At 51.6% G+C, this 24,213-nt stretch overlaps 1 protein-coding gene across 1 annotated transcript; it reads left to right on the top strand.

Moving 5' to 3' along the window:
- The first annotated feature begins 546 nt into the window (after positions 1-546).
- SBSPON (somatomedin B and thrombospondin type 1 domain containing) lies at positions 547-24,015 on the top strand. Its single transcript, XM_008150385.3, has 5 exons — positions 547-814; positions 10,962-11,156; positions 18,825-18,915; positions 20,593-20,769; positions 22,389-24,015. Exons 1-5 carry the CDS (start codon positions 601-603, stop codon positions 22,504-22,506), a joined length of 795 nt encoding a protein of 264 aa, XP_008148607.2. The 5' UTR covers positions 547-600; the 3' UTR covers positions 22,507-24,015.
- Positions 24,016-24,213: the final 198 nt, after the last annotated feature.

Below are 24,213 nucleotides of genomic sequence, written 5' to 3'. Positions count from 1 at the left end.
TAACTGGACGTTGTTTCTGAGGTCATTAACGGGGTTTCTTGGGGAAATCTGCTGGAACAGAGAGCGGAGCACCGTTCGGATTTGGCGTCTCCCTCCCGGCACATTCATTCGTTGCCTCCTCAGTGGAGCAAAGTGGCATTTTCCTCGGCAGGAAAACACGATCACACGCTGCAGCGAGGAAGGATGCTTCTCTGGTCCACAGACCCGCTCGCTGCCCTCGGAGCGCACTGCGTCCCCTGCCCGGACAGGGTCAGCGCCGCGCTCCCGCGTCCCCACGTCGGGAAGCCGAGTTCGGGGCCCGGAGAGGTGGGCCGGGCCGCTGGGCCGCGGGGATCCCGCGCACCTGCTTCTCCGCGCGCTCCCAGGCGCTCCCCGCGGGCCGGGGCCGGCGCTGCGAGCCCATCGCGGGGCACTCGGGAGGACACGCCGCACCTGGGCCCGGAGCCGCGGCCCCCGCCCCGCGGGGAGGGGCGGTGCGGGGGGCGGGGGCCGCGCGGGGCAGGGCCGGGCGGGTGCGCGTCGCCGGCTGCTCGCGCTGCTGGGGCCGCCGCGCTCGGAGGCCGGCACTTGCTCCGAGGTCCGCGCCGCGGAGCGCTGGCCATGAGGTCCCTGTGGCTGGCGCTGTGCGCGCTGGCGCGGCTGTGGCCCGGGGCCCTGGCCGGCTGCGCCGAGGCGGGGCGCTGCTGCCCCGGCCGGGACCCCTCCTGCTTCGCCCGCGGCTGGAGGCTCGACCGGGTCTACGGAACTTGCTTCTGCGACCAAGCCTGCCGCCTCACCGGGGACTGCTGCTTCGACTACGACAGGGCGTGCCCAGGTGGGTGGCGGGGCCGCGGTAGGGGCGCCGGCCACTCGCCCGCAGCCCAGGGGCACGGGGTCCCATAGCCAGGACCGCAGCCCCAGTCCCTTCCATCCAGGCGGGTCCAGTCCCTCTATCCCGGCCGCCCGGGCCCTCTCCATCCACGTGCGCCCAGCTCCTTCCACCCCGCTCCACCAGCTCCACCCTGGAGTCCTCCACCCAGCCCCTGCGTCCGAGTCCACCCAGCTCCATCCGTCCAGGGCGCACAGCCCCTCCACCTGTGCGCACCCCGGGTCCCTCCAGCTCCGTGCATCAGACTTACCGCCCCAACACCCCTCCCGCCGGAGTCTGGATAGAAGGTGCGGGCGCCCTCTACTCTGGAAGGGGCAGGGCCGCCTCCCGCCTGTTGAGATGGCCCTGGCAGGTGGGGGTGAGGGGGTGCCCCTGGGCCCGGGTTCCTCCGCTTTCATTCTGAGACTCCTCCGGGACCGGAGGGTGGGTGAGGGTGGTGAGGGAAGGGATGTGGGATGGTCCCACTGGCCAAGGGCTTGCGCTGGGAACGAGTTGAGTTCTCGGAGGAGCACAGCTGTGCTCACTGGGTGCCGCCTACAGGCCTCTCCCAGGAGGGGCCCATCCGCTCCCTGAACCCGTGTCATCTGGGAGGCTCGATAGAGTCCGGCCTCGGGGTTCCCATTTCGTTTCCATCTTGCTGGTTTTCCCTCGGGGCCAGTCTTGTTCATCCTTACTCTCCCCACAGCAGCGCAGCCCCGGGTGGGCTCGGTGCGCGCTGATGTGATGAAATGCAGAGGTAAAGGGGGGAGGGGGCGCTGGGGGTGCGGTCCTGGGGAACAGGGTGCACCTGAGAGCAGCGGCTCTGGAAGGAAAGGAGCCCTGCTCCCCGCGGAGCCCACCACCCACCAGCCACACAGACGTTAGGGTTTGCGTCCGGGACCCGGGTGTTGTGGGGTCCTCGCACCCCCCTGGGAGGGGAGCCTGCAGGGCTGGGTGGTTCCCTGCAGGGCCGGCCTGGTGGGGTCGCACCCTCTGCTCCTCTCCGCAGGGAGAGCAGCAGCCGCTGCGGAAAGAACACAGTTGAAAAACATTAAGATTGTTTGACCCTGATGGGAAGCTAATGATTTACTGGACGTTGATCTTCCTTTTGATAAGCTGGTTCCCCCTCCTGCTCCAAGGCCGGGCTGTTTCACTAATGGGAGGAGAGGAGTGGGCTGTCCAGCAAACGCAGTGCCCGGGCCCCGTCCCAGCCCCTCCTCGCAGCCCCACCCTCCCCCGCCTGCTTCCTGGGTCCCGGGTCTCCAGGGAGCCTGGCGCCTGTGCAGCCCCTCTCACCAAGCCTCTCCCTCAACGGCTTTGCCTGCATTTCATTCTTGTGGGGTTTTTTTGTTGTTGTTTTTAATCCTCACTCGAGGATATTTTCCCCCACTGATTTTTAAAGAGCGTGGAAGGGAGAGGGAGAGACACAGAGAAACACCGATGTGAGAGAGACACATCGATTGATTGCCTCCTGAATGCCCTCCCGACCAGGGCCAGGAGCCTGCAACCGAGGTACATGCCCCTGACCGGAATCGAACCCGGGATCCTTTAGTCTGCAGGCCAACGCTCTATCCACGGAGCCACGCTGGCTAGGGCCTTTGCCTGCATTTTAAAGCTAAATACAGAACTCCTGTAGTTCAGATCATATGACCCGGACACAAATATGATGAAGGCATGGGCTCTGCCCCCTAAACATCCAGAGTCAAGCAGGCAAACACACATGGAAAAGCGTGTGCAACATGCTTGGTGCCAGAATAAGGGACCTAGAGGCTACAGAAGGAAAACTCGAAGGACCGGAGGAATTCAAGGGAGACTTCCCAGAGGAAGTGGCAGGCAAGCCGAGTCCTGGAGGGTGAGCGAGAGGTTTCTCCAGGGGAAAGGAATCCTGGGAGCATTCCAGCAGTTCCCTGTGGGTGTCGGCCTTTTGTGCCAGGCCCTGGCAAGGCCCTGCGGCCACCCTGGCAAAGGGGACAGGCCCGGGGAACAGTGAGCGGTGGAGATTCGGGCACAGAGAAGGATGGAGAAAGACAAGGCCAGTGTCCTGAGGAGACCTGGCTTCCTGTGAGGACTAACACTGCTGTGAGCAGTTGCAGAATCCTCAGAGTCTTTATTTGGTCAAAAATAAATCCCTTGCTTTCAGTCCAGCGAGTAAAAATGTTTTTTAAAAAGCCTGTCATGTTAGAGTGGGGACTTATGAGTCAGGAATACCAGGTGACCATTCCATCTCCGGAAAGACTCACAAAGCCATCCAGCCAGGTAGGGAAAGGCTGGGGACCAAAAAGACGCCTCGTTGGTAAATTCTCTGCACCTGCAGTTTTTTGGGGGACGAGAAGGAGAAAACAGAAACAATTGGAAGTTGGCCACTTGGCAGGACTGAGCCTGCTGACCCCTCAGAGCTGAGGGTGAGAGGAAGGGTAGCACAGAGCTGGCTGGGGGTCTGGAGAAGGTAGAGGGGCTGCATTCGGGTTTCACAGCTGAGGCGCTGAGACTGTAGGGGGCTCTGGGTCACTGAGTTCCAGGAGGGGATGGCGGAGGGAGAGCTGCACCCAGGCCGCCTGAGGTCAAGCTGCCACCAGCCAGGCCTGTGTGGGCCAGTGCGTGGCTATTCTTCATTCCCAGGCAAATCCAGGCTCAGCAGGGCAGAGCCCCGCTTCTCTACCCACAGGGGAGATTCCGCCTCTTAGAGTCTCTTCTTACTCGGTGCTGCGTGCAGGCGGAAGCCTCTTTGACTGACGGAATGGCATTAAATGTGAACAGAACACGGAAATGTGTCCCAACTCAGCGTGCCTTACTTCTGCTCCTTCTGACTTTCCCATTGTGATAAACACATTGTGGGGTGCGTTTTTTTGTTTTTTGTTTTTTGGTGTGGCTAAAAGATGAAATACTGGAATGTCTCTTTCTAAATAGAAATAAGTTATTGGATCTATAGAATTACTAAGCTGTGCCCTCCCTGCCCCCCCCCCCAATATGTTCTGAAACGGTCTCAGAAATTCTCATGATGATGATGGCAAGGGTTTTAATACCAAGGATGTCTTTTCACCCCTCTCCCCCCAAAAAGATAAGAAGTTCTCCTTTGGCCTGATCAGGGAAGCGGGGAGGAGGCAGGCGGAGGAGGGGACAGATCTGTGTTTCCTGGCTGGACAAACTCCTGGGAAGGCTTGCCTCTCCGGCTCAGCACAGCCAGTCTCTTCACCAGCCGGGTTGCTAGTGCCTCATCCTAAGGTCATAGAAGCAGTGGCCGCATTAGATCTTGGATGCGCCGCTTCGGGGAAGAGGAATAATTAGCCCACGTGGAGCGGGACAGAAGCTGGGCAGCCTCTCTGGCTGAGACTGTAGAGGGCGTAGGAAATCAACTGGCCAGGTCTGCTGACGTCGTATCTGGAGGAAGATGGGGCAACATACTTGAAAATACGGGCTCTGAAACTCACCCCAAGGAGGGGCGTCACAGTCCTGGGTGGGTTAGAGAGTGGAGGCTTTACTGGAGCCAGAGTGGCCGCGGGACAGCGCGCGGCTTCCCCTGCTTTGTCTCTGCGGGCCCGGCACCGGTCTTCAGCTTGCGGGACGTGGCTGCGGCCCTGGGTGTGCCGTCAGGAGGGTCAAGTTGTCAGGCTTACCCAGCCTTTACTCTGTGCCAGGCCCTCTGGCGGGCACTGCCTTAGGGCTCACACCCGCCGAGGTTACAGGCATACCTCGGAGATATTGCGGGTTGGTTCCAGACCACCGCAATAAAGCGAGTCCTGATCGTTTTGCGGGCGGGTGGTCTTGCCTTCAGTTAAACAAACAAAGCCAACGGCTATGAAGCGCAATAAAGTGAAATGCAGTGCCACAAGGTATGCCCGTATTCCTCATGTGGGTCTCTTTTACGGACAAGGCATTCAGGGACCCGGGAGGCCAGAGGGTAGGCAATTTGTCCACAGTCACACCACTGGTAAGTCAAGGGGATCGAACCCAGGGACTCTGGCTCCAGAGCCCGCACGTTTCAGCATCATGTTTCTGTGCCCCAGAGAAATGAGGCTTTTCTAGAAGCTGGGTGCTCGCAGGGGAGGCCCTGCAGGTCCTGGCGGAGGAGGGAGCCTTCCCTCCCCATCGACGTGGGCTCCCCAGGGCAGGAGCGTGTCCCGCTCCTCTGGCAGTTCCCTGATGGCTACCTCGGGGCTCTGTGACATTTGTCAAAACATGCGAGCCACCATCCCACATGTTTTGACGTCATCTGTGGCTTCCCAGGCACTGCCGGTGGGGTGTACCCACATGCCCTTTTAAAAATAACATTTTTCTTCCTTGACTACAAAATATATGTTGCACACAATTCGGAAAATATAGAAATGCGCCGGATAAGAAAACAACTCACCCAGAAACAGCATCATTGTCTTTTAAATTTGCATCCTCCTTTCTTTTCTGGGTTTACATGGTGCCTAAAATCCCACCTTCCTAATGAGGCAGCCCGTTTCATTGTCTTGCTAGCATTTCAGGCACTTGTCCAGTCAGTGTGTCGAAAGGAAAAACCCAACCCCACAGGGGCTGGGTAACGTGGTTTCTGCAGGAGAAAGCGATATTGATCGTTTTATTGGAGCTTTTTCGAGGGGTCCATAGTCAGTTGGACAGTGTGGTCTCATGTGACCGTCAGAGCAATTCTGATGAGGTTCCACAGAAAAGGACATACAAATGGAGAATGGAGACAGATAAAGGCAGATAACGACCGTTTAAAGTTGTGTCACCCTGGGGGGGGGGGGCGTGTATCAAGGGGCTCTCATTTTCTTCCACAGAATGTCAGCGAGCAAAAGCCACGCTGCGGGCAAAGTGTAAAAAGAACACTTCCTTAGGAATGAGTAGGACTATCTGCACTTAACAATGCGAGGGAGAAGGCACTTGATCGTGGGTGGCCTTCAACTTCGAGGTTGGCAGAGAGCCAAGCAGGCAGGGCCGGATTACAGAGGGGAATGTCTGAGTGTCGGTGATTGACCGCGGAGACACAGCTACATGAGAATACAAGCAAGGCCTTCCATTAAAAAACATAATCCACCCTAGCTGGTTTGGCTCAGTGGATAGAGCGTTGGCCTTCGGACTGAAGGGTCCCAGGTTCGATTCCGGCCAAGGGCACATGCCTGGGTTGCGGGCTTGATCCCCCAGTAAGGGGGAGTGCAGGAGGCAGCCAATCAATGATTCTCTCTCATCATTGATGTTTCTATCACTCTCTCCCTCTCCTTCTTCTCTAAAATCAAGAAAATATATATTTTTAAAAATAATCCAAATCCAAACGTATTTATGATATGAAGGCTGCTGACTGTCAGCTCAGGTTGCTGTGTGTGTGTGTGTGTGTGTGTGTGTGTGTGTGTGTGTGTGTATTTGGCATCAAGAAAAGCACTAGAGCCCGGCTGGTGTGGCTCAGTAGTTGAGCGTAGACCTATGAACCAGGAGGTCACGGTTCAATTCCCGGTCAGGGCACGTGCCAAGTTTGCAGGCTCGATCCCCAGTGTGGGGCGTGCAGGAGGCAGCTGATCAATGATTCTCTCTCATTGATGTTTCTCTCTCTCTCTCTTCCTCTCCCTTCCTCTCTGAAATCAATTTTAAAAAGAAAAAAAAAGAAAAGCATTAGAGAAAAAGATTTTTCAGATTACCCTTTGGGATCTAAAGACTGAGAATGTGTCTAGTTCTGGCTGCCACACTCTCCGAGGCTGTGATGGACCTAGCGAGGGTCCAGTGGTCATTTTGAGGGCGCGCGTGTCTATAAACGTTGGGTCCAAAAGCTGGAGTCATCAACCCGAAGGTCCGTGCTGGAGGGCAGGGGCCTGCTGAAACAGGAAGTCCACGAGGGCCACAGAGGAGATAGCATATATTTTTTTTTTTTTTTTGCACCATATTCTGAAATTCTTGAGTGAGGGAAGTTTGGCTCAGATAAAAGGAAAAACCACTTCACACCACAGATAATAAAATTAAAGAAGCTTGTTACATTCAACATGTGGTCCTGGCAGGAGACAGAAATGGATGAAAAAGGATTAAAAGAATGTGTGGCTGCCAGGACAAGCCGGGACCTCCCTAACCTGAAGGCACAGAGAACACTGCTCCTTCCAGCGCCGCCCCCCACCCCCCCACCGCCCCCGGCCACCACTGCCAGGTTCAGAATCCCGTGTTTTGGGCTCTGGAAGTTTCTCCTGTCCTTCCCTCTCTGGGTCTCTGTCAGTGCTTTGGCTTCTAACTAATGATAGGAGCAGAGCAGAGCAGAGTCTGCTTCAGGGGAGAACATCATTTAGGAAGGAGGAGGAACTTGCCCAGTGCCTGCCTTCCTTCCTTCCTTCCTTCCTTCCTTCCTTCCTTCCTTCCTTCCTTCTTCCTCCTCCTTCCCTCCCTCCCTCAGCAAATATTTTTTGAGTACTTCCTAAGTGCCAAGCACTAGGCATGAAGAGAAAAACTCAACAACAATAAACAACTGTAGCATATAAATATGTAATTATGAGCCATGGAGATGCTGGAAAGCAAAGAGCACAGAGCTCAGAGAGGAAATAATTTTGAGGGGTGTGTGTAGGGGGCTGGGAAGGACTTAGCTCAGCTGGCCCGAGAAGGACTCCCTGAAGGGGAAATAATTCATCTGGGGCCTAAAGGATGAGCCGAACCCAGCCGTGCCCAGTGTGGGAGGAACATTCCTGGCAGAGCGAAGGCCCCAGCGTGTGAAAGAGTTTGGTGTCTTCCAGGGGTCAGGAGGCTGGTGTGGCTGGAGCTTGGCACAGAGGCAGTGGGGGGTGGGCTGGGGGATCCAGGTGGGAGTGGAGGGGCAGGCACAGGCCGGTCACAAACCGCAAGGGGTTTGAATTTCATTTCAGTTCAATGGCAAACCACTGAGGAAGTTTACAAAGCCATCTATTCATTCATTCATTCATTCATTCATTCATTCGTGGAAGATGAGTGACCATCTTTAAGGTCACTGGACGTGGCCATGACTGGACACCCTGATAGGACATATGCAATGTGCCTTCTCGTGTGCACAGATGTGTTTCTGAAATACATGACGTTTCCGTTCTGGGCCTTCCTCCCTGTGACCGCAGCAGGACACCTGACAACCAGGAAGCTCTGGAGGAGGGGGACGGGCTGGTGCATCAGGAAGCAAACTCCCGCTCCGGACCTTCCCACCGGCTCCCCTCCCAGCGCGCTGAGGGCCAGCGGTGCCCCCGGGCCTAACGCAGGAACGTGGGTGCCTGCCTCGTGTCTCTGGTCTCCCCTATGCCAGCCTCGCTGTCTCTGCCCTTTGTTCCCTCGTTATGCTTCCTGGGATCACCTCCCAAATAAATGGCTGGCATTCACATCCATGTGTTCCATCGGCTTCTGGGGAAACGCCACCTGAATAGTCCAGTGAGTTTAAACAAAGAACAAAAAAAGGGCTTGCCCAGCTTCCTGGCATCCATTAAGTCTAGGCTTCTGTCCCCTAAAGTGAGTGCATGATGTCATATCCTAACATGGAGACATCGGGGAGCTGTGATGGTCCCGATTGCTCACGGGGCAACAGTCTGTTGGACCCCAGTCACCCCAATAATTGAGAAAGTCAGAGTTTTGTGCCGTGGCAGGGACATCTGACAACCAGAAAGCTTTTGAGGAGGGGGACTGGCTGGAAGGCCCGGTAACTCCTCACACTCTGGATCTTTCCATTGTCTCACTCCCCAGCGACTTTGATTTGCTCTTTGTAGATGTAAGTCAGATACGCTGAGAGGGAAGGGGACAAGGGCACTCATGGGGCAGTTCAGCAGGAAATGGTGTCACGCGGTCTAATATATGGCTCCTGGTACTAAACCTCAGAAGTTTCCGCACTTCCCCTGACCTCCCTGACCAGAGATCGCTTGTGATCTATGACGCCTTCCGGTCCAAATCATCAGAAGTTCACAAGTTAATCAAGAATAGACTTGTGTGTGAAGAACAGGAATAAGTACCTCCGATTAATCTTCCAACTCAAAATGTTTTGTGGAGCAGCCTTGGTGAACTCGGTCGTTCTATGGAAACGTGTTTCCTTTTGTCTTACCACCCAGCCACCGAGATGCTGTTGTTCTGGGCCCCAGAGTGCTCGGATTCTCTTTATCGGAAAAACAGCCCATAGCATTTTGCCAAGGACTGATTCCGTCATTTTGTGCTTTGAGGATTTTCACTGTGGGTCAAACTGAATAAAATAATAGACATTGGGCATGAGACACAAATGTTGAAGAAACACTGAGAGACTGATTTCAGCCATACAACTCCCCAATGCCATCTTCTACCACATGGATGGAGTGTTACCCAAGGCCCAAGGCCATATTACTCACTCCTGTCATGTCCAAATGTTCATATTTGAAACAAGTGGAATATATATATATATATATATCTATATATATACACACACACACACACACACACACACACACACACACATACAGATAGATAGATAAATATATTTCAGAGTAGAAGGGAGAGGGAGAGAGAGAGAGACACATCAGTGATGAGAATCATTGATTGGCTGCCTCCTGCACACCCTCTACTGTGGAAGGAGCCCACAACCCCGGCATGTGCCCTTGACCGGAATCGAACCCAGGACCCTTCAGTCCACAGGCTGACGCTCTATCCACTGAGCCAACTGGCTAGGGCAACAAGTGTATTTTTTAAAAAGTGTAATAATAAATGTTGTTCAAGTCTAAACGTGAGGGCAGGATTAGCTAGACTCAGAGATGAAGAGATTTGTTTGGGTGGCAAGAGATTTACTGAAAAAATGAAGGACAGAAGAAGCCCTTTCCACGCAGCTCCTAGCGCGGCTGTCTCTTTAAATACCTTGTGTTTTTTGGGGCCGTTTTCATCCCGAGATCCTGAAGATAAAAAGGGAGGGGTCAACAGGCGAGGACAAGAGCAGGAAACGATCTTTGCTGAGTTTCCAGAGATCGTGTGCGCGGCGGATATTGGGAACGAGTTCTGGCGTGGCTCATTCTTGCTGCTTTAGGTGGTTGGCCTATGAGTCATGTGGTAGCTATGAGTTTTTAGATGATGAATAAAAAGATTTTAAACCAGTTTGGAAATTTTGAGTCACTACCAGGTGTTTGTGTTGGGTGGGACCCTTTTCGAGTCAGGGGTAGCTGTGTGCTCGCTGCCAAAGGACTTGTCTCCCCAACGCCGTGAACCCGAAGCTCCAGTGAGCAAGTTGGGTTTTCCAGTACGAGCTGGCGGCGGTCCAAGCCAGGTTTCGGAGAAGCTGGGGGGCTTTCTTGGTGAGGTCTCTGCAGACTGGCGAGTATGAGGGTGAGGGCGAGCGTGAGCCACGTTTTGTGGGAGAGAAAGAGTGTTGGCACCTGGTATCTTATATCTGATTTCAAGTCCTGAAATAATTCATTTCTAAACCTCATTACAGGCCTTTTATAGACTCATTAGGACGTTCAGTGGGAACGCTAACTGTGCAGCCACCTGGATTTCACAGTCGTGGGCAGGAATTAACGCTCCAGCCAGATTCTGCCCCTGACTCTGCCCCTTCCCGGTGACCATGATGCTTTGACCTCTGTGGGCCCTGGTGGCTCACCTCTAAGCTGGACACCGCTCAGGGTTCACGAGCCCATGAACCGCGGAGGGGGAGGGGGAGCGGCCCGCAGTGAGGGGTCCCTGGGTGTGGCCCTAAGCCTTGTCTTCTGCAGACACATTGGCTGAAATTCCCGGGGCAGGTGATGGGCTCGTTGCGGGTGATGTAAAGCTGCTTGTGTATACTTTGGTTTTTCCCTTTACGATGACTATAATGAGTATGTGTTGCTGTTACAATAAAAAAAAAGGACTGGCGAGGGGAGGAAAAAGTTAAAATCAAGAATAAAGTTAAGACCCAAGCGAAGATCTGATCTAAGCCCGGGGAGTATGAGGAAGTCCCCAGAGGCCTCCTCTCTTTACTCAGGTGTGTCCCTGGCGCAGACCCACCTTCCGGATCCCCGAACCTGCGCCTGCCTCTGCGAGGCCACCGGTTATCAGTTAACCATCAGGGCAGGGAGTCAAGGTCAGCTGGGCCCAGCTGAGGCCGCTCCTCCCGATGCCGGCCCAGCCAAAGCGCATTCCCGTGGGGGCCGCCTCTCCGAGCTGGGTGGGAGCGGCGTGGCGGGCTGGGCTCCCCGGTGACCGTGCCCCGATGTCTTTGCAGCTCGCCCGTGCATCGTGGGGGAGTGGAGCCCCTGGAGCGGCTGCTCGGACCAGTGCAGGCCGGGGGCCCGCGTGCGGAGGCGCCCGGTGCAGCAGGAACCCCTGAACGGCGGCGCGCCCTGCCCGGCCCTGGAGGAGCGAGCCGGCTGCCTGGAGTACTCGACGCGGCGGGGCCAGGACTGCGGCCGCGCCTTCGGTAACTCACGTCCTGGGTGACTTCCCTGGCCGGGTCCCCTGCAGGGCCAGGGGTCTGGGCAGGGCAGGGCCGGGCTGCGGGGAGCAGATAGGATGAAGTGCAGGAAACGCTTGGTGGGGTTACCGGCCAGCTGCATCCCTGTTCCAGCCCCCGCCCTGCTGTTTCCTCGTGTGTTTATAGCCCAGCCGTGGCCCCTTCTCCTGGTGCTTGGACTCTGGTTTTTAGCAAACTCAGGCCAGCGGGTGGCCCAGGACGTGAGGTGAGGATATTTCATCCAGGGGAGAGAGTGTGCCGTGGGGATACGTCCATTTCACCTTGCACTCGTTCCTGTTCATCTCCAGCAGGCACGCGCACCACGTGAAAAGAGTGGAAACCTGATTCATCGCTAACCGATGGCCGAGTTACTAGTCTTCTCTTGGGCACGCCTGCCTCTCCTCTGGGGCCAGCTAGATTGGGGCGGATGTGATCAGATTTGTGGTTTGAAAAGAGCATTGTGGTTGTGGAGGGGCCAGGGCCCCTTGGTGAGTCAGAGCCGCATGAAGCTCACAGAGAGACAGGCAGATAGGCCAGTGCCCGTGTTTGGGTCCGGATGGAACCTGCCGGAGCAAAGCACAGCGACTCTCAGGGGAGCGGAGACCGTAGGTTTTTCATAGGAACTTGGAAAATTTCAGGTCAGCATCCTCCTCGTTAAGCCATTGTGTTCCTCTTTCCACTCGGCACACGAACATTCCCCGAGAGTCTGCGGACGTGGGCACTGGCGGTGCCAGGGTTTCGGTGGCGAGAAATGGTGACCAGGAGCCCGCTGTCGTGTAGGTACATCACTGTCCAGTGGGAGGCGGAGGTGAGCACCGGCTCATCCTGGGAGACGGCTCTCTGAAAATCACAGCTGTAGTTTGGCCCAGCTGGTAGGGATGGCGAGCGAGCGTGAGAGGTGTGGGCCTCCAGAGTGTTAAGCTGATTGCCCCTGGTCTCTTAGGGGAGCCATCAGGTGGGAAGGGAGGGGCGTCCCTGAGGATTGGGGGTGAGGCTGGGAGGCCAGAGTGGGGAACCAGAGAGCCAGGTGGAAGGGCTTGGAGAGGTCGGGCGATCTAGGGAAAACGTGACCATGAGAGGCAGGACACACAAGCTTGGCGGGCAGGCCTGGGGCAGGGCTGCGAGGCAGGGACCTATGCCCAGAGGCTGTGGTGTGGGGCCACCATCCTCAAGGGAAGGGGAGGGATCTGCCGGGGCTTGTGTCTAGTCATGTCATTGGAGCAGCTGGGCCGGAGTCTCAGGGCCACAGAGCGGCCAAGGGCAAGGGCCACGGCAGCTTGGGGCCTTATAACCACAAGGTGTTAGCTTCTCAGTGGCCTGCGGAGGCTGGGTGTAGTTTCACAGGGTCTGCAAACCAGGCTGGGCCTAAGTGGCGAAAAATCTGCTTGTTTGGCTATTTTTAAAACAATTGGATGCATAAAATTTTGAGTTTGGTGCCAGTGGGCTCTGGAGCGATCAGGTTTCAGCCTGCCTTGGGGGAGTGAACCGCCGAGGGCTCATTTATGTCACACACGGAAGTACTAGAGGCCCCGTTGTAGAAGCCAAAGGAAGGCCTGGGTGTGGGGGACAGAGGAGAACACCCTTTCCCCCCAATGCAGGGCCTCGGAGCGCCCCAGTTAGGGTTCTGGTCTTCACCGTAAAAGCCTTGGAAAACCACGAGGGGGTTTTCTCCAGGAGCCGGTGTGAGCAGGTCTTGATTTGCCAAGATCGCCCTGGTCGTGGGGAAGAGAAGGGTGGGGGGGGGGGGCGGGGGGAGGCCGGCCAGGGGCACAGCCGTCCTCTTGGGCTCACAGGGAAGTCGTTTGGTGCTCGCAGAAACCAAACAGGACCGAGCCACACCCCCCATTACTCTGCAGGAAAGGCTGAGGAGGAAGCTGTTCGCGGGCGTGAGCGGTTTAAAAACCTGTCGGGAAAGCAGCGCTCCATTCCTTTGCCTCTTGTGGGATGAAAAATGCACTTAGCACCATGGAGAGGTTCTTGGGTAGAGAAAATGGTCTGATTTCCCCCACATTTTGAATGTTGAATGTCTCCCAACGTTCACTTTCCTACTGGGACCCCTTGGAATTGATGAACCTGACCAGCTGGTGGACAGGACACTTCCAACATTCCAGTCCGGGGTCCCGACAGTGTGGTCCTGGGCCTCGGCCTCCCCTGGGAAGTTGTTGGAAATGCGGTTCCTCGGCCCCACCCAGACCCACAATCACTGGGGCTGGGCCCGGCCCGGTGTTGCAGTGAGGCCTCCAGGGGATGGCATGGCTCACCCAAGTTCAAGGACCACAGCTCAGGCCCAAGCGTGGGTCCACGGCTCCCTCAGGCCTCTGCCTCGAAGCTGGATGGGCAGATGACACTTTCCTGACGGCAGGATTCCCCAAAGTGCAAAGAAGGGGCCTCGTCAGGGAAATGTGGGGTAAATCAGACCATTTTCTCTACCAAAGAACCTCTCTTCATTATGCTAAATGCATTTTCATCCCACAGAGGGAGGTGATAAGGGATTTTTCCCCCCTTACTTGATTCAATGACCCTTTTCCCCAAGGGGCATCTCACTAAGTCACAGGTGTTCTGGGGAAATCCCGTTGGAAAATGATGGACTGTCGGGGAACACAATAGGGAAATGAGATGATGATGTGAAAGCCAAGGGGGTGGAGTCTTCAACCTCCTCACCCCCAGGCCCAGAGCTCCGGTGCCTTCATTTACGTTTTACTAAGACTCCCTGAGTGCTGGGCTGGGTGTGGAGGTGCAAACTTGAGTGACAGCTACATCACAGGCAGGTAGAGCTCGGGTGGTGAGTGGCACAACCAATGGACGTGCAGGTTGGTGAGGGAGCGTGGGGAGGGCACGCTCACCTCTACCTGCAGCTCAGCCCTGCTGCGTGGTCACCCGGGTGGGTGTTCTTCCCTCCCCTCCCAGACCTCGGGTTCGCAGGGCAGGAGCCCTTGTCACGTGGCGCAATGACCCCTCCCATTTGTGTGGCAAAGAGCGTTTGTAGCCAGTATTGATCCAGTATTGATCCAGTCTCCAAAGCGGCCCTGTAAGAGGGAATGAGTGTTCTGCCTCGGCTGAAACGGATTACCACTGACGCAGTGGCTTACAGCAACGCACCTTGATCTCTGCAGTGCGGTAATGGTCCAACCAGGTTCGAGCTGGGTTGCTTTCTGAGGCTGGGGGGGCGGGGGGGGGGCGGTTTGGGATCGTTTCCTGGTGGAAAGGGGTCCCTGCCATCAGGGGCAGGAAGCTCAGTGGGACTGTGACCTGCAGTTCTGTGGAAAGCACAACTTGTAAGCGATGAACTTGGGTTCTTAGCTGAGGGGATCTGCAAGCAGGACGTAGAAGGTGGGGCTGGGTTCTTCTTGCCGAGAGAGAGATGGAGGGGAGAACTACTCACCCACTGGGGGCAGGGCGTGGTGAACTGGGAACTTCTCAGCCTCACCGAATGGCAAGGCCCTGGGAGGAGACGTTAGAGAAAACCGCCCGGCGCGTGGCTGGATCACCTTTGTCAATGCCGCAGAAACTTAGAGCCGAAAGCGCCACAAACTTGGTGACTTAAGCAGCAGAAATGCATCATCTTTGGTTACTGAAGTCAGAAGCCAGACGGGGCCTCACTGGGATAGACAAGGTGTGCCTTTCCCATCGTCCACGTTCCTTTCCCCACCCTCCTTCCGTCTCCACAGCAACAGCGCGCCTCGCTTTTGACTCTTTCTTCCACTTTTAAGGACCCCTGTGATTACACGGGCCCACCTCCCTGGACAATTCAGGATCATCTCCCTATTTAGGATCCTTATTCCTTATTGTGCTGGAGCCTGCTGTATGCACAGGTGCTGGGGATCAGGGCGGGGACATCTTTGGGGAGGCCACTCTCCTGCCTGTCATTATCCTTGGTTTGCACAGGACACGGGAGCTCAGAGAGGTGACCGTATCGGTGAAGGGCCACCAGAATTCAAACCTGGGTCTCGTGGCTCTAAATCCTGTGCTCCCCCAGCCCCTACACTTGGTATTGTTTTGCTGTTGACTGTTATCCTTAAAGTTATCGTTAGAGTTAAATTGCAACTACTGATTCTGGTTCGCACTAAGTAGAAATATAAAGGCCCCGTGAAGCCAGCGGATACATAATCGCTGACACACTCATGATCAAGTAGCTATTGCATTTTTCCTGTTTCATTCAGTGCATATTTTGACTCCATGTTTATCATAAAAGCAACCCCAAAAGCCACACGATCGTATCCGTTGCTCACACAGAGCTCCGTATGTGTGTTTTCCTCCTGCAGGGAGGTGAATGTGCATGTGAAACTGTGTGCTTCCGGGCCCGTGTCGTTGGCCAGATTTTCTTTCTATTCTGTTTTCACCCGAAATCTACAGACCAGGGGTTCTGAGCCTGCTGCCATGATACCCCACTGTGTTTGAGGGCTTTATGAAATTCTCGGAGCATAATTAATTTACTTTCATGTTCAAAGGGAGTATGTGCGGGGCCACGCTATTGGAAGTGGAAGTTGTTGTAAAAGCCAACAATGGTAGGCTGGTGAGATGCCAGGAACGTTGGCCAAAGAGCCTGGTCACAAAGAATCTATTACGTTCGAATGTTGTTGCCAGGAAGGCCAGAGGAGGAGGAGGAACTCGCGTCGAGTCTTTGTTCTGGGCACCCAGCAACGGACTTCCACGCCTAAGCAGAAGTGGGACTGGAGGCAAAGATAATTTCTAAATTACTTACCACTCTTCAGTAATGACAGATTTGTGGGGCAGATTATGGTGCTGGTTCAGAGACCTGCAGGCGACCTGGCCCCTGGTCTGCTTACTGAGGACTCCTGGGAGGGGAGGCACCCTGTCACTTGGGCCGAGGGGGCAGGACACAGGACACAGGGTCCAGCATCCAGGGTTACTGGCCAGCGTTTATCATGGGTCCTATCCACAGGGCCTTGGCACTGACCATGGTAGTGGGTCTTACAAAACCAGAAGCCACCTTCTGTGCTGGGGCCCTTGCTCAGTCATTTACTATTTATTTTCCCTTTAACTTCTGTGAGCCTCATCTTTTTAATTTTTAAAAAATTTTAATTGATTTTTAGAGCCAGAGGGAGAGGAAAAAAGAGAAACATGCCAGCTGCCTCCTGCATGCTCCCTACTGGAGATCAAGAACCCAACCTGGGCCTGTGCCCTGACCGGGAATCCAACTGGCCACCTCTGGTGGGTGCATGGGATGATGCCCAGCTGAGCCATACCAGCCGGGGCAGCCTCAGTTCTGTGATGAGAAAACCCCCTAGAACAGCTCTTTACAAAGCCTTCGTGAAGACCGGTGACATGACATTAAAGGTGAGAGCTCTTCCTAAACACGGAGGTCACGGACATCCAACATGTCATCCCACGACAGACGTCCATCGGTGCCCACCACGAGCCAGCCCCAGCTCCTGGGCCACAGCCCCCACCCCTCCCTGGCCCAAGGGGTCTCAGAGTGTAAGGGCTAACATTTCCCCCTTTCCTCCCTTAGGTCACTTCCCAGTACAGACAGTGATCAGGGACAGAAAGGGAAAATAAAGCAGAATGTAAAGACTTCATGGGAAACAGGCTTTATGATAGTGAAACCTGTGATCTGCATTATAATAGAGACAGGGAAGATGAGGAGTGTGGTTTGGAATCAGGGCCTGGCACCGCCCTGTTTAAACACGAGCCTCAGAAACACATTTCTTCCCTTCTCTGCACCACGATTTCATCTGTGAAATGGGGAAAGACTTGGATCTATCTCAGAGGGTGCTGAGAATCAAATGAGTTAACCCAGGAAAAGTGCCTCGCGTTGTGCCCAGAAACTTAGCAGTGCGTCCTTGTCAGCTTTTATTTTTATCATGCTAAAACTGTTCTTGGGATTTTATATTAGACTAGAAACTGGAGTCCTAGCCTTGCCCTCCACGTCCCAGCCTCATTGATCCTGAGCTACGCATTAGTGCTTGTGCCTTTGGACTTTTGTGGTAATGTATGCAGCGCAAATTAGGAGATCAAGTAGATGCTTTGAGTAAAGAAACACACCCTGAAACTGTTACAGTTTGCTTGGTAGGAAGCTATGCGTCCTTCACTTAGCAAATAAACACACACATTCATCAGAAGAACAGGCATGAAAACAGCCTGTGGGAAAACGAAAACCCTTCAGATGTCTGTGTTTCTGAGAATTGGGTCTAAGAGGAACAGAGAGGGATCCTGACATATGTGCATTCACTTGTTCGTTTTGTCTGTGGATTTTGAAGTTTAAAAGCTACAGTCACGTTTAGAACATGCGTTGCGTTCTCTTTGGAAAAGAATTGAAAGTGTTAGTGCAGCAAGCAGCGCCACGCAGCTGGGGCTCGGGGCTTGTGCGAGACGCAGAGGCCTTTCTGCTGGAGATCAAGTACCAACCACCAGAGGCAGGAGTAATACCTCCAGCTCTTGGGGGCAAGTGGCTGCCAGGCGTAGGCCACTCTTGTCTAACATTCCCTGGTAACTTCAGTGACTCCGCACTAAGAAAATCTAAAACAGAATAGGGCTGCCACCTTGTGGCCGTAAGGCGCCAGGTAAAACGAACATGTACGCTTGAAGCGTCAATTTTGCCCCCCCGCCGTTTTGCTCGTGTTGATGATGACGCTGGTACCCAGAAGCCAACGTTAGCCGGTGTCTACTCTTCCTGTGTAGGTCCTGTTTCTGAAATGAAAGGGAGGAAGGACTGTTGGGCATTTTAGCTACAAGCCTCAGTACAACAGAAAACCCTGGGGAAGGAGGACTCCTTGGTGGCAATTTGGTGACTTCATTCATTCTCTCATCGGCCCCTTGCACACACACTGATTGAGCGTGTAAGGGCCACAGTTCTCCTTGAGTTGACAGCAGAGTGGAATCGAAGGTTATCTGCAGGTGCTTCCTAGAGTGGCAGGTGCCTCCCTGGGCTTAGACATGAAATAGGGAGGAGACACACAGAAGGAACAGAGGTGGGAAGAATTCCTGGCTCATTTTCTCTTCTCCCACCCAGAGCGTCAGGGTTGGGGTAGGGTGGGGGGAGCAGGGAGGGGACCGCTTAGAACTTTCCTTCCTCAGGTGGGCCCGGGGAGAAGGCTGCACTGGCTGGCACCTGGCAGCCACACCTGGGCTATGTGGTTGGCAGCAAAGCTTCCAGGCTGCGGTTACCAGATGTGGGAAGCACTCACACTTCCTTTGCTTCTTTTGTTTTTCCCCTTTCTCATTTCCTCTTTCTGGTCGTCCTTTTTTCCTCCTTCCACCCCTTTTCACTCTTTTGTCTTCTCTCTCTCTCCTTTCATTCTTTTATTCTTCTGATCTTTCCCATTTCTCCTCTATATTTCATCTGTAAAAATATTCCCTCCCTGTATTACCTCACTTTTTCCTTGTTCTTTAATTTCCTCCAGGCTGTTCCTACTGGCCCTTCCCTTTCAGTGTTGTTCTGCAGACAAGCCTGCTTATCCAAGGTCTGCAGCCCCTTCCCTACTCATCTGTGTGTCCACCAGTTTATCAAATGGGTCTGGGGACACTGACCACGCTGCTCCATGCCACCCCGATGCTGTGCCACCGGCCTTCGGCTTGAGAAACGAGGGCTGTGGACAGGTTTGAGAACAGGTTTGGGAAGCGTCAGCCTGAGTACTGCAGGCCTCAGGCGTCCACCGTCATCCTGTTTTCCAGTCCCTGCCTTCATAACTACCTCTGCATTCAACAAGGAGAGAACAAGACAAGTTGCCTCCCCGCAGTGGTCTACAGACACACAGGATGCCGGGTAATGTGATTTTCTTTAAACTTGTCTTTTCACTTGTATGGTCGTCAGCCCACAAAAGTCAGCGTGGTGTGCTCGCGTTTCCTGTTACTTGTCCAGTGCCTCTGGGTAAAAAGGACTCTCCCTCGGAGTTGGGAAAGCCCTGCCTGTTTTTGTTGGACTTTAAAGCTGCATCTGTCTCTGAGGTCTGACTCCTCAGAAACGCGTTATATAAAAATGGGGTGATATCACTGTCAGTCACACAAAGGCTGTTCCTTAGTCTCTCTGGGACCATGGACTCCAGCACCTCCTCTTTGGGGAACTTGAAACTGGCCCAGGCCTGAACTCCAAGCGTTTCTAGGGACTCATGGCCCAGGCTGGGAGGAACCTGTGCTCGCTCGGGAGTCCGCTCTCCTGCTGTCAGAGTAGGACACCAGGTGGCTGCACGTTCAAATCCCCACAGCCGCTTGCCGGCCACCCCAGCCTTTTCTTGAAAGATGAGGCTGTCAATACCTACCACGTGGGGATCTTATGAGAACTTAATTAGCGAATATAATTGAAGAGGTGGCGGGTTGAGCTGTCTGGAGTTGATGGGAGCTGCACCATACTTTCCTACCTCAGTACTTTAAGGTACCTAAATGAATGACACCTGCCGTTGTTAGATTATCTTTTAAATAAATACATATATATACACACACATATATATTTCTATTGATTTCAGAGAGAGGTAGAAAAAGGGATAGAAACATCAATAATGAGAGAATCATTGATTGGCTGCCTCCTGCACACCCCACACTGGGGATCGAGCCCAAAACCCAGGCATGTGTCCCGACCGGGAATCAAACCGTGACCTCCCAGTTCATGGGTTGTCGTTCAAACACTGAGCCATGCCTGCCAGGCTAGAGATCTTCTTTGAAGCAGACACTCCAAAACTTTCCATCTAACCGATTACAACTCATAATTCTAGCCCATTTTAGCATAGCTAGGACCTAAAATGCAACATTCATAGTTTTTACTCTGCTTTATTTCCCCCAAAAGATTATAAAATTGTGTTGCTTTTGAGAACAAGACTCTGAAACATTCGCCCATGTCTGGTGCCCTCATTCTAGTCATAGTGAGTTTTCCAAGTGTGATGTCAGGTGACACTAACCTCTGTCACAGACACGACTTGGCTTCCCATTTCCTTTTATCTGTGATGTCCAGTATAACTTTGATGTTTAACTTCAAGTCAAAACTCCAGTCATTACCCCAGACTGTGCAGGTGAGCTGGGTGGGGTGTAGGGAGGGTCCCAGGGGTGTCTGGGGGACCAGTGCTTGCCTGGGCATCAAGGACAAGCCTTCCTGGGACTCACATGTTCTCAGGCTCAAGCAAGTTCTTGTTCAATTGATATAATTCCTTAAAATGTCAGTGAAGTTATCAAGGGCGGTTTTCCCACTGAAATGTGCTTTTACACACAGCTTACTGGTCAGGCCAGTCAGGATACAGAATATCCAGGTTTCTGCAGATCCATGGTGGCCAGGCAATCCAGTCATGAAGAGCCTAGGTTCAAGGCAGTTGTCACCGTCCACTCTGACCGGTGTGGGACCTGTGCAGGTGCTCTGCCTGCTCCCGGCGGCCTTGGGGACGACAGGCTTCCTAAGGCTCTCTATAGGGCTAAGCCACTTCTAGTGCGAGTGAAATGGTTCCTTCTTCTGCTCTAGGTACTGCATGGAGTTCAAGACCGAGTCACTGACTCACCACTGCGCCAGGGAAAACCGCCCTCTGACGCGATGGATGCAGTACCTGCGAGAGGGGTTCACGGTGTGTGTTAACTGTCAGCCTCCAGCCATGAACTCTGCAAGCCTCCGCTGTTCCGGAGACGGCCTGGACTCCGACGGGTAAGTGAGGGAAAGGGGCTGAAGGACTTGTCTTGTTACTCATTTGGAGAGATCTGTCCTCTGCGTGTCCTAAACACATGATCAGTACAGAGCACATGAGGCGTGAGTTGCAGAGTCAACACAGGGAGTGTGGAGACTCTCCTCCTGGCCACTCGAGAGTCCAGGGCCCAGGTCACACTGTGGGACTTAAGGGGCGAGGTTGGATTCTGGGGCTCAGGCTCAGTTCCCAAGTGACTACCAAAGACCCAATTGATCCAAAGACCACTTAAATGACTCTTAGGGTGGTGACTTAACATATGCAGATTTCTGAGCCCCACCTGAATCTGTACCTTTAGGGGTGGATTTTTAACAATCTCCTAGGTCGGGGGTCAGTGAGTATTTTCTGTAGGGGCCAGATGATAGGTATTTTTGGCTTGGTGGGCCACATGGTCTCTGTCACAAGTACTCAACTCTGCAACATAGCATAAAAGCAGCCAGACATACTATGTAAACTGATGAGCCTAGCTTTGTTCTAATATTACACTGAATATTGAATTTCATATTTTGATTTTATCAAGTCTTTCAAAATGTCTACAGAAAAGTGCGGGGTGGACTGGATTTGGCCCAGGGATTGTAGATCGCTGACCCCTGCCCAGATGGTTCATTCCTGCAGCAGGTTCAGAACCATTGCTTAGTGTAGTCATGAGATCATGATTGAGATAGGAGTGGTAGGCTCAGCTTTTCAGGGTCATAAACCTACAGAAATCTACAGATTGTCCTAAAGAATTGACCCTTGAAAACATTTCACCATCTTGAAAAGCTGTGCCAGACCTATAACTCAATTATCAGTTAAATCTGATAATGCTATTTGTAACTAAGAGAAGGGTAGGTAGACTTCGTGCTGGGCACGGATCACGGTTTTTAAGTATGTCAGATGGAACTGGTAAAAATACAGATTAGAAAGTAAAATATGGACCTTTCTAGTTATTCATTATTCCCAAAGTATATTTTAAGTCTTAATAACTTGAATTTTCTTTTATTAGTCACTTGTGCCTAACAGCCTCTGTATTGAGTATACCATATGAACAATAAAGTGGGTAAGGAATTCATATGAAAGAGAAACTTAATATTTAGACTTATTACTTTTTCTGAATACCTCATCCATATTTTGACTTGAAATGAATTTATAATTTAATTTGTATCCATAAAGTACCTTAAACCCTGGCTGAGGTTCCAGTGATTTTAAATATAATAATCTGGCTTTACTCTTTCTACTTCTCTCATTTTTTCATTATGGAATCAAAGAGTTGGAAAGGATTACAAGAGATTATTTGGTTCAGAGCCCTCCAATTTAAATATACATGACACAGGCAGCCTTTCCTTTATGTGGCACTTTATATACTCCAGTCAAGTAACAAATACAGTGACCTCAAATGGGGATAACTGGTAACTTGTTTCGATAGAACCCAAAGGGAAACTCAGTTTGCAATCATTTAAAAAAATTTCAATTTACAATGTACTTCAAAACTCCATGTATGATGATTCTTTAAAAAAAAACAACAAAAAACATAAAATTTTGTAAATTAGAATTTTTATAGTTTGCTTTAGGTGTAAATACCATTTTCAAAATATTGTTTCAGAAATCAGATTCTCCACTGGCAAGCAATTGGCAACCCTCGATGTCAAGGAACTTGGAAAAAAGTCCGGCGAGTAGACCAGTGTTCTTGCCCAGCTGTGCACAGTTTTATATTTATATAGACCGTGAGGTAAATATCTCAAAGTCTGTTTGTAAACAGGCTAAATACTATCAAGTCATGTTTAATGCTTCATAAACCTTCAAAAATGGTGTGGCCGAGTTCCTGAGACACATCATTGCCACACTCAGAAGGAGAAAGACAATTTAGGTGCTAATTTTCAAGAAACACGGCACTCAGTTGAGGACTCACCCTGAAGTCTCCTGTGGTTTTGTGCCGTGACCTCCCACACAGTCTTCTCATTCAACAGGTGGCCCATGCAACACAAAACACATCTGTTTGCACTAGAATTACTACAGCATGGTCCATTTGTTGGTAAGTTGTCATATTAGGGTAGTCATGCTTTGAAACTTGCATTTTTTTCTCCCTTTTCTGTAATCTTCAAAAATGTATACAGATATATGTACACTCTCACATTTCTTATGTTATTCCACAAACTCTGAAATAACTAATTTCAAGCAAAATGTCACAAATAATTTTCCACAAGTTATTTAAGATATAGTAAGCATTCTGTAATAATCCAATAGCTCTGCTAAAAATACTTCTTTTGAAGAACTATTCTTTAGTTAATTAAAAAGAGCAATGAGTTCCTTTAAATATACTTTTCATGATGAGGAACTTTGGCACCAATGACTGAAATAATTATGAAAATTCTACCATCTTTAGAATCTAAGATTATTGCTAAAGCCTGAAACTGACCAAAGTGAACTCACTACTTATTTTCTACAGCATATCATATTCATTTTCTTATGTTTGGAGTGGAAGACAGAGGAATAGATTATTGAAGGCTGGGATTTTATTATAGATCCTTTGGCCTCACATACATAGAGTACTAGTCTTATTTTATGATTGGAAAAATCAGTGAGACAAAGTGGCTTAAGCATCTGGGATGCCAAGTGATTCTGCAAGTCGGCCACAGAGCCGAACTCGGCTTTGATGGGAAGCTGGACTATGCCAAAGACCGTGCTGTAAAAGCGCAGCCCTTTCCATTTTCTTTTTTAACAAAGCTTAAATCCAGGATATTTTCTTTGGAAAACTGAATCTCAAGATTTAAACTGTATGAAATTCATTTGTATAAAATATTTTACACTAGCAAATGATTTACATATTTATAGTTCTCTACACTTACCATGTAATGACAATAGCAAGCTTAATAGAGATGGAAAATATTTAATGCTGAGAGTATTCAATTTCCTGACTAAATATTCACTTAACTGTCTGCATGATTTTTGTGGTAAATTAAATTCTTCAGAAATTAATAAATTTATGTCTCATCAAGGTTAAGAGTTCAACTGTAAGTTCAGTATTAACATTTTATGATCATTTCTAACATTTGTCAAGCAAGTTTTTGAAAATATACCTGGGTAATTTTCAATGTTACTTAAAATTTTTATACCAGTAAATAAACTTTCTGTTCACATTTTAAAAAGCTCTTTACTTGTTTGGTTAGAAAATACCCAAATTTTCTGGGCTGGTTAGAGAATGAACAAAAGTTCACCAAAACAACCTTTGGAACTGACAGTATGATAACTAACAGCAATAAAGCTATGATGTATTTAAGATTCAATATGTCATAACATTTAGCATATTTGAATTGCATAAAATCAAATTTTTACCTTATACATTTAGTTTTTAATGCATAGCCATTAATTACTTCCATCTTGTAGTATATTTTTGTAATTTCTATTCCTGAGAAAAATTTCATCAGCTA

This window comes from Eptesicus fuscus, chromosome 19 (assembly GCF_027574615.1).
Source record: "Eptesicus fuscus isolate TK198812 chromosome 19, DD_ASM_mEF_20220401, whole genome shotgun sequence".
NCBI classification, from domain to species: domain Eukaryota; kingdom Metazoa; phylum Chordata; class Mammalia; order Chiroptera; family Vespertilionidae; genus Eptesicus; species Eptesicus fuscus.
This window is presented reverse-complemented; position numbering and strand designations above follow the sequence as displayed.

Bases quoted from the DNA above. Each gene is read 5' to 3' on its own strand.
- SBSPON (XM_008150385.3), top strand. From the start codon at position 601: ATGAGGTCCCTGTGGCTGGCGCTGTGCGCGCTGGCGCGGCTGTGGCCC. The intron at 11,157-18,824 runs GTAACTCACGTC...CCTGTTTTCCAG, and splicing joins GGACTGCGGCCGCGCCTTCG to TCCCTGCCTTCATAACTACC. The intron at 20,770-22,388 runs GTAAGTGAGGGA...ATATTGTTTCAG, and splicing joins GACGGCCTGGACTCCGACGG to AAATCAGATTCTCCACTGGC.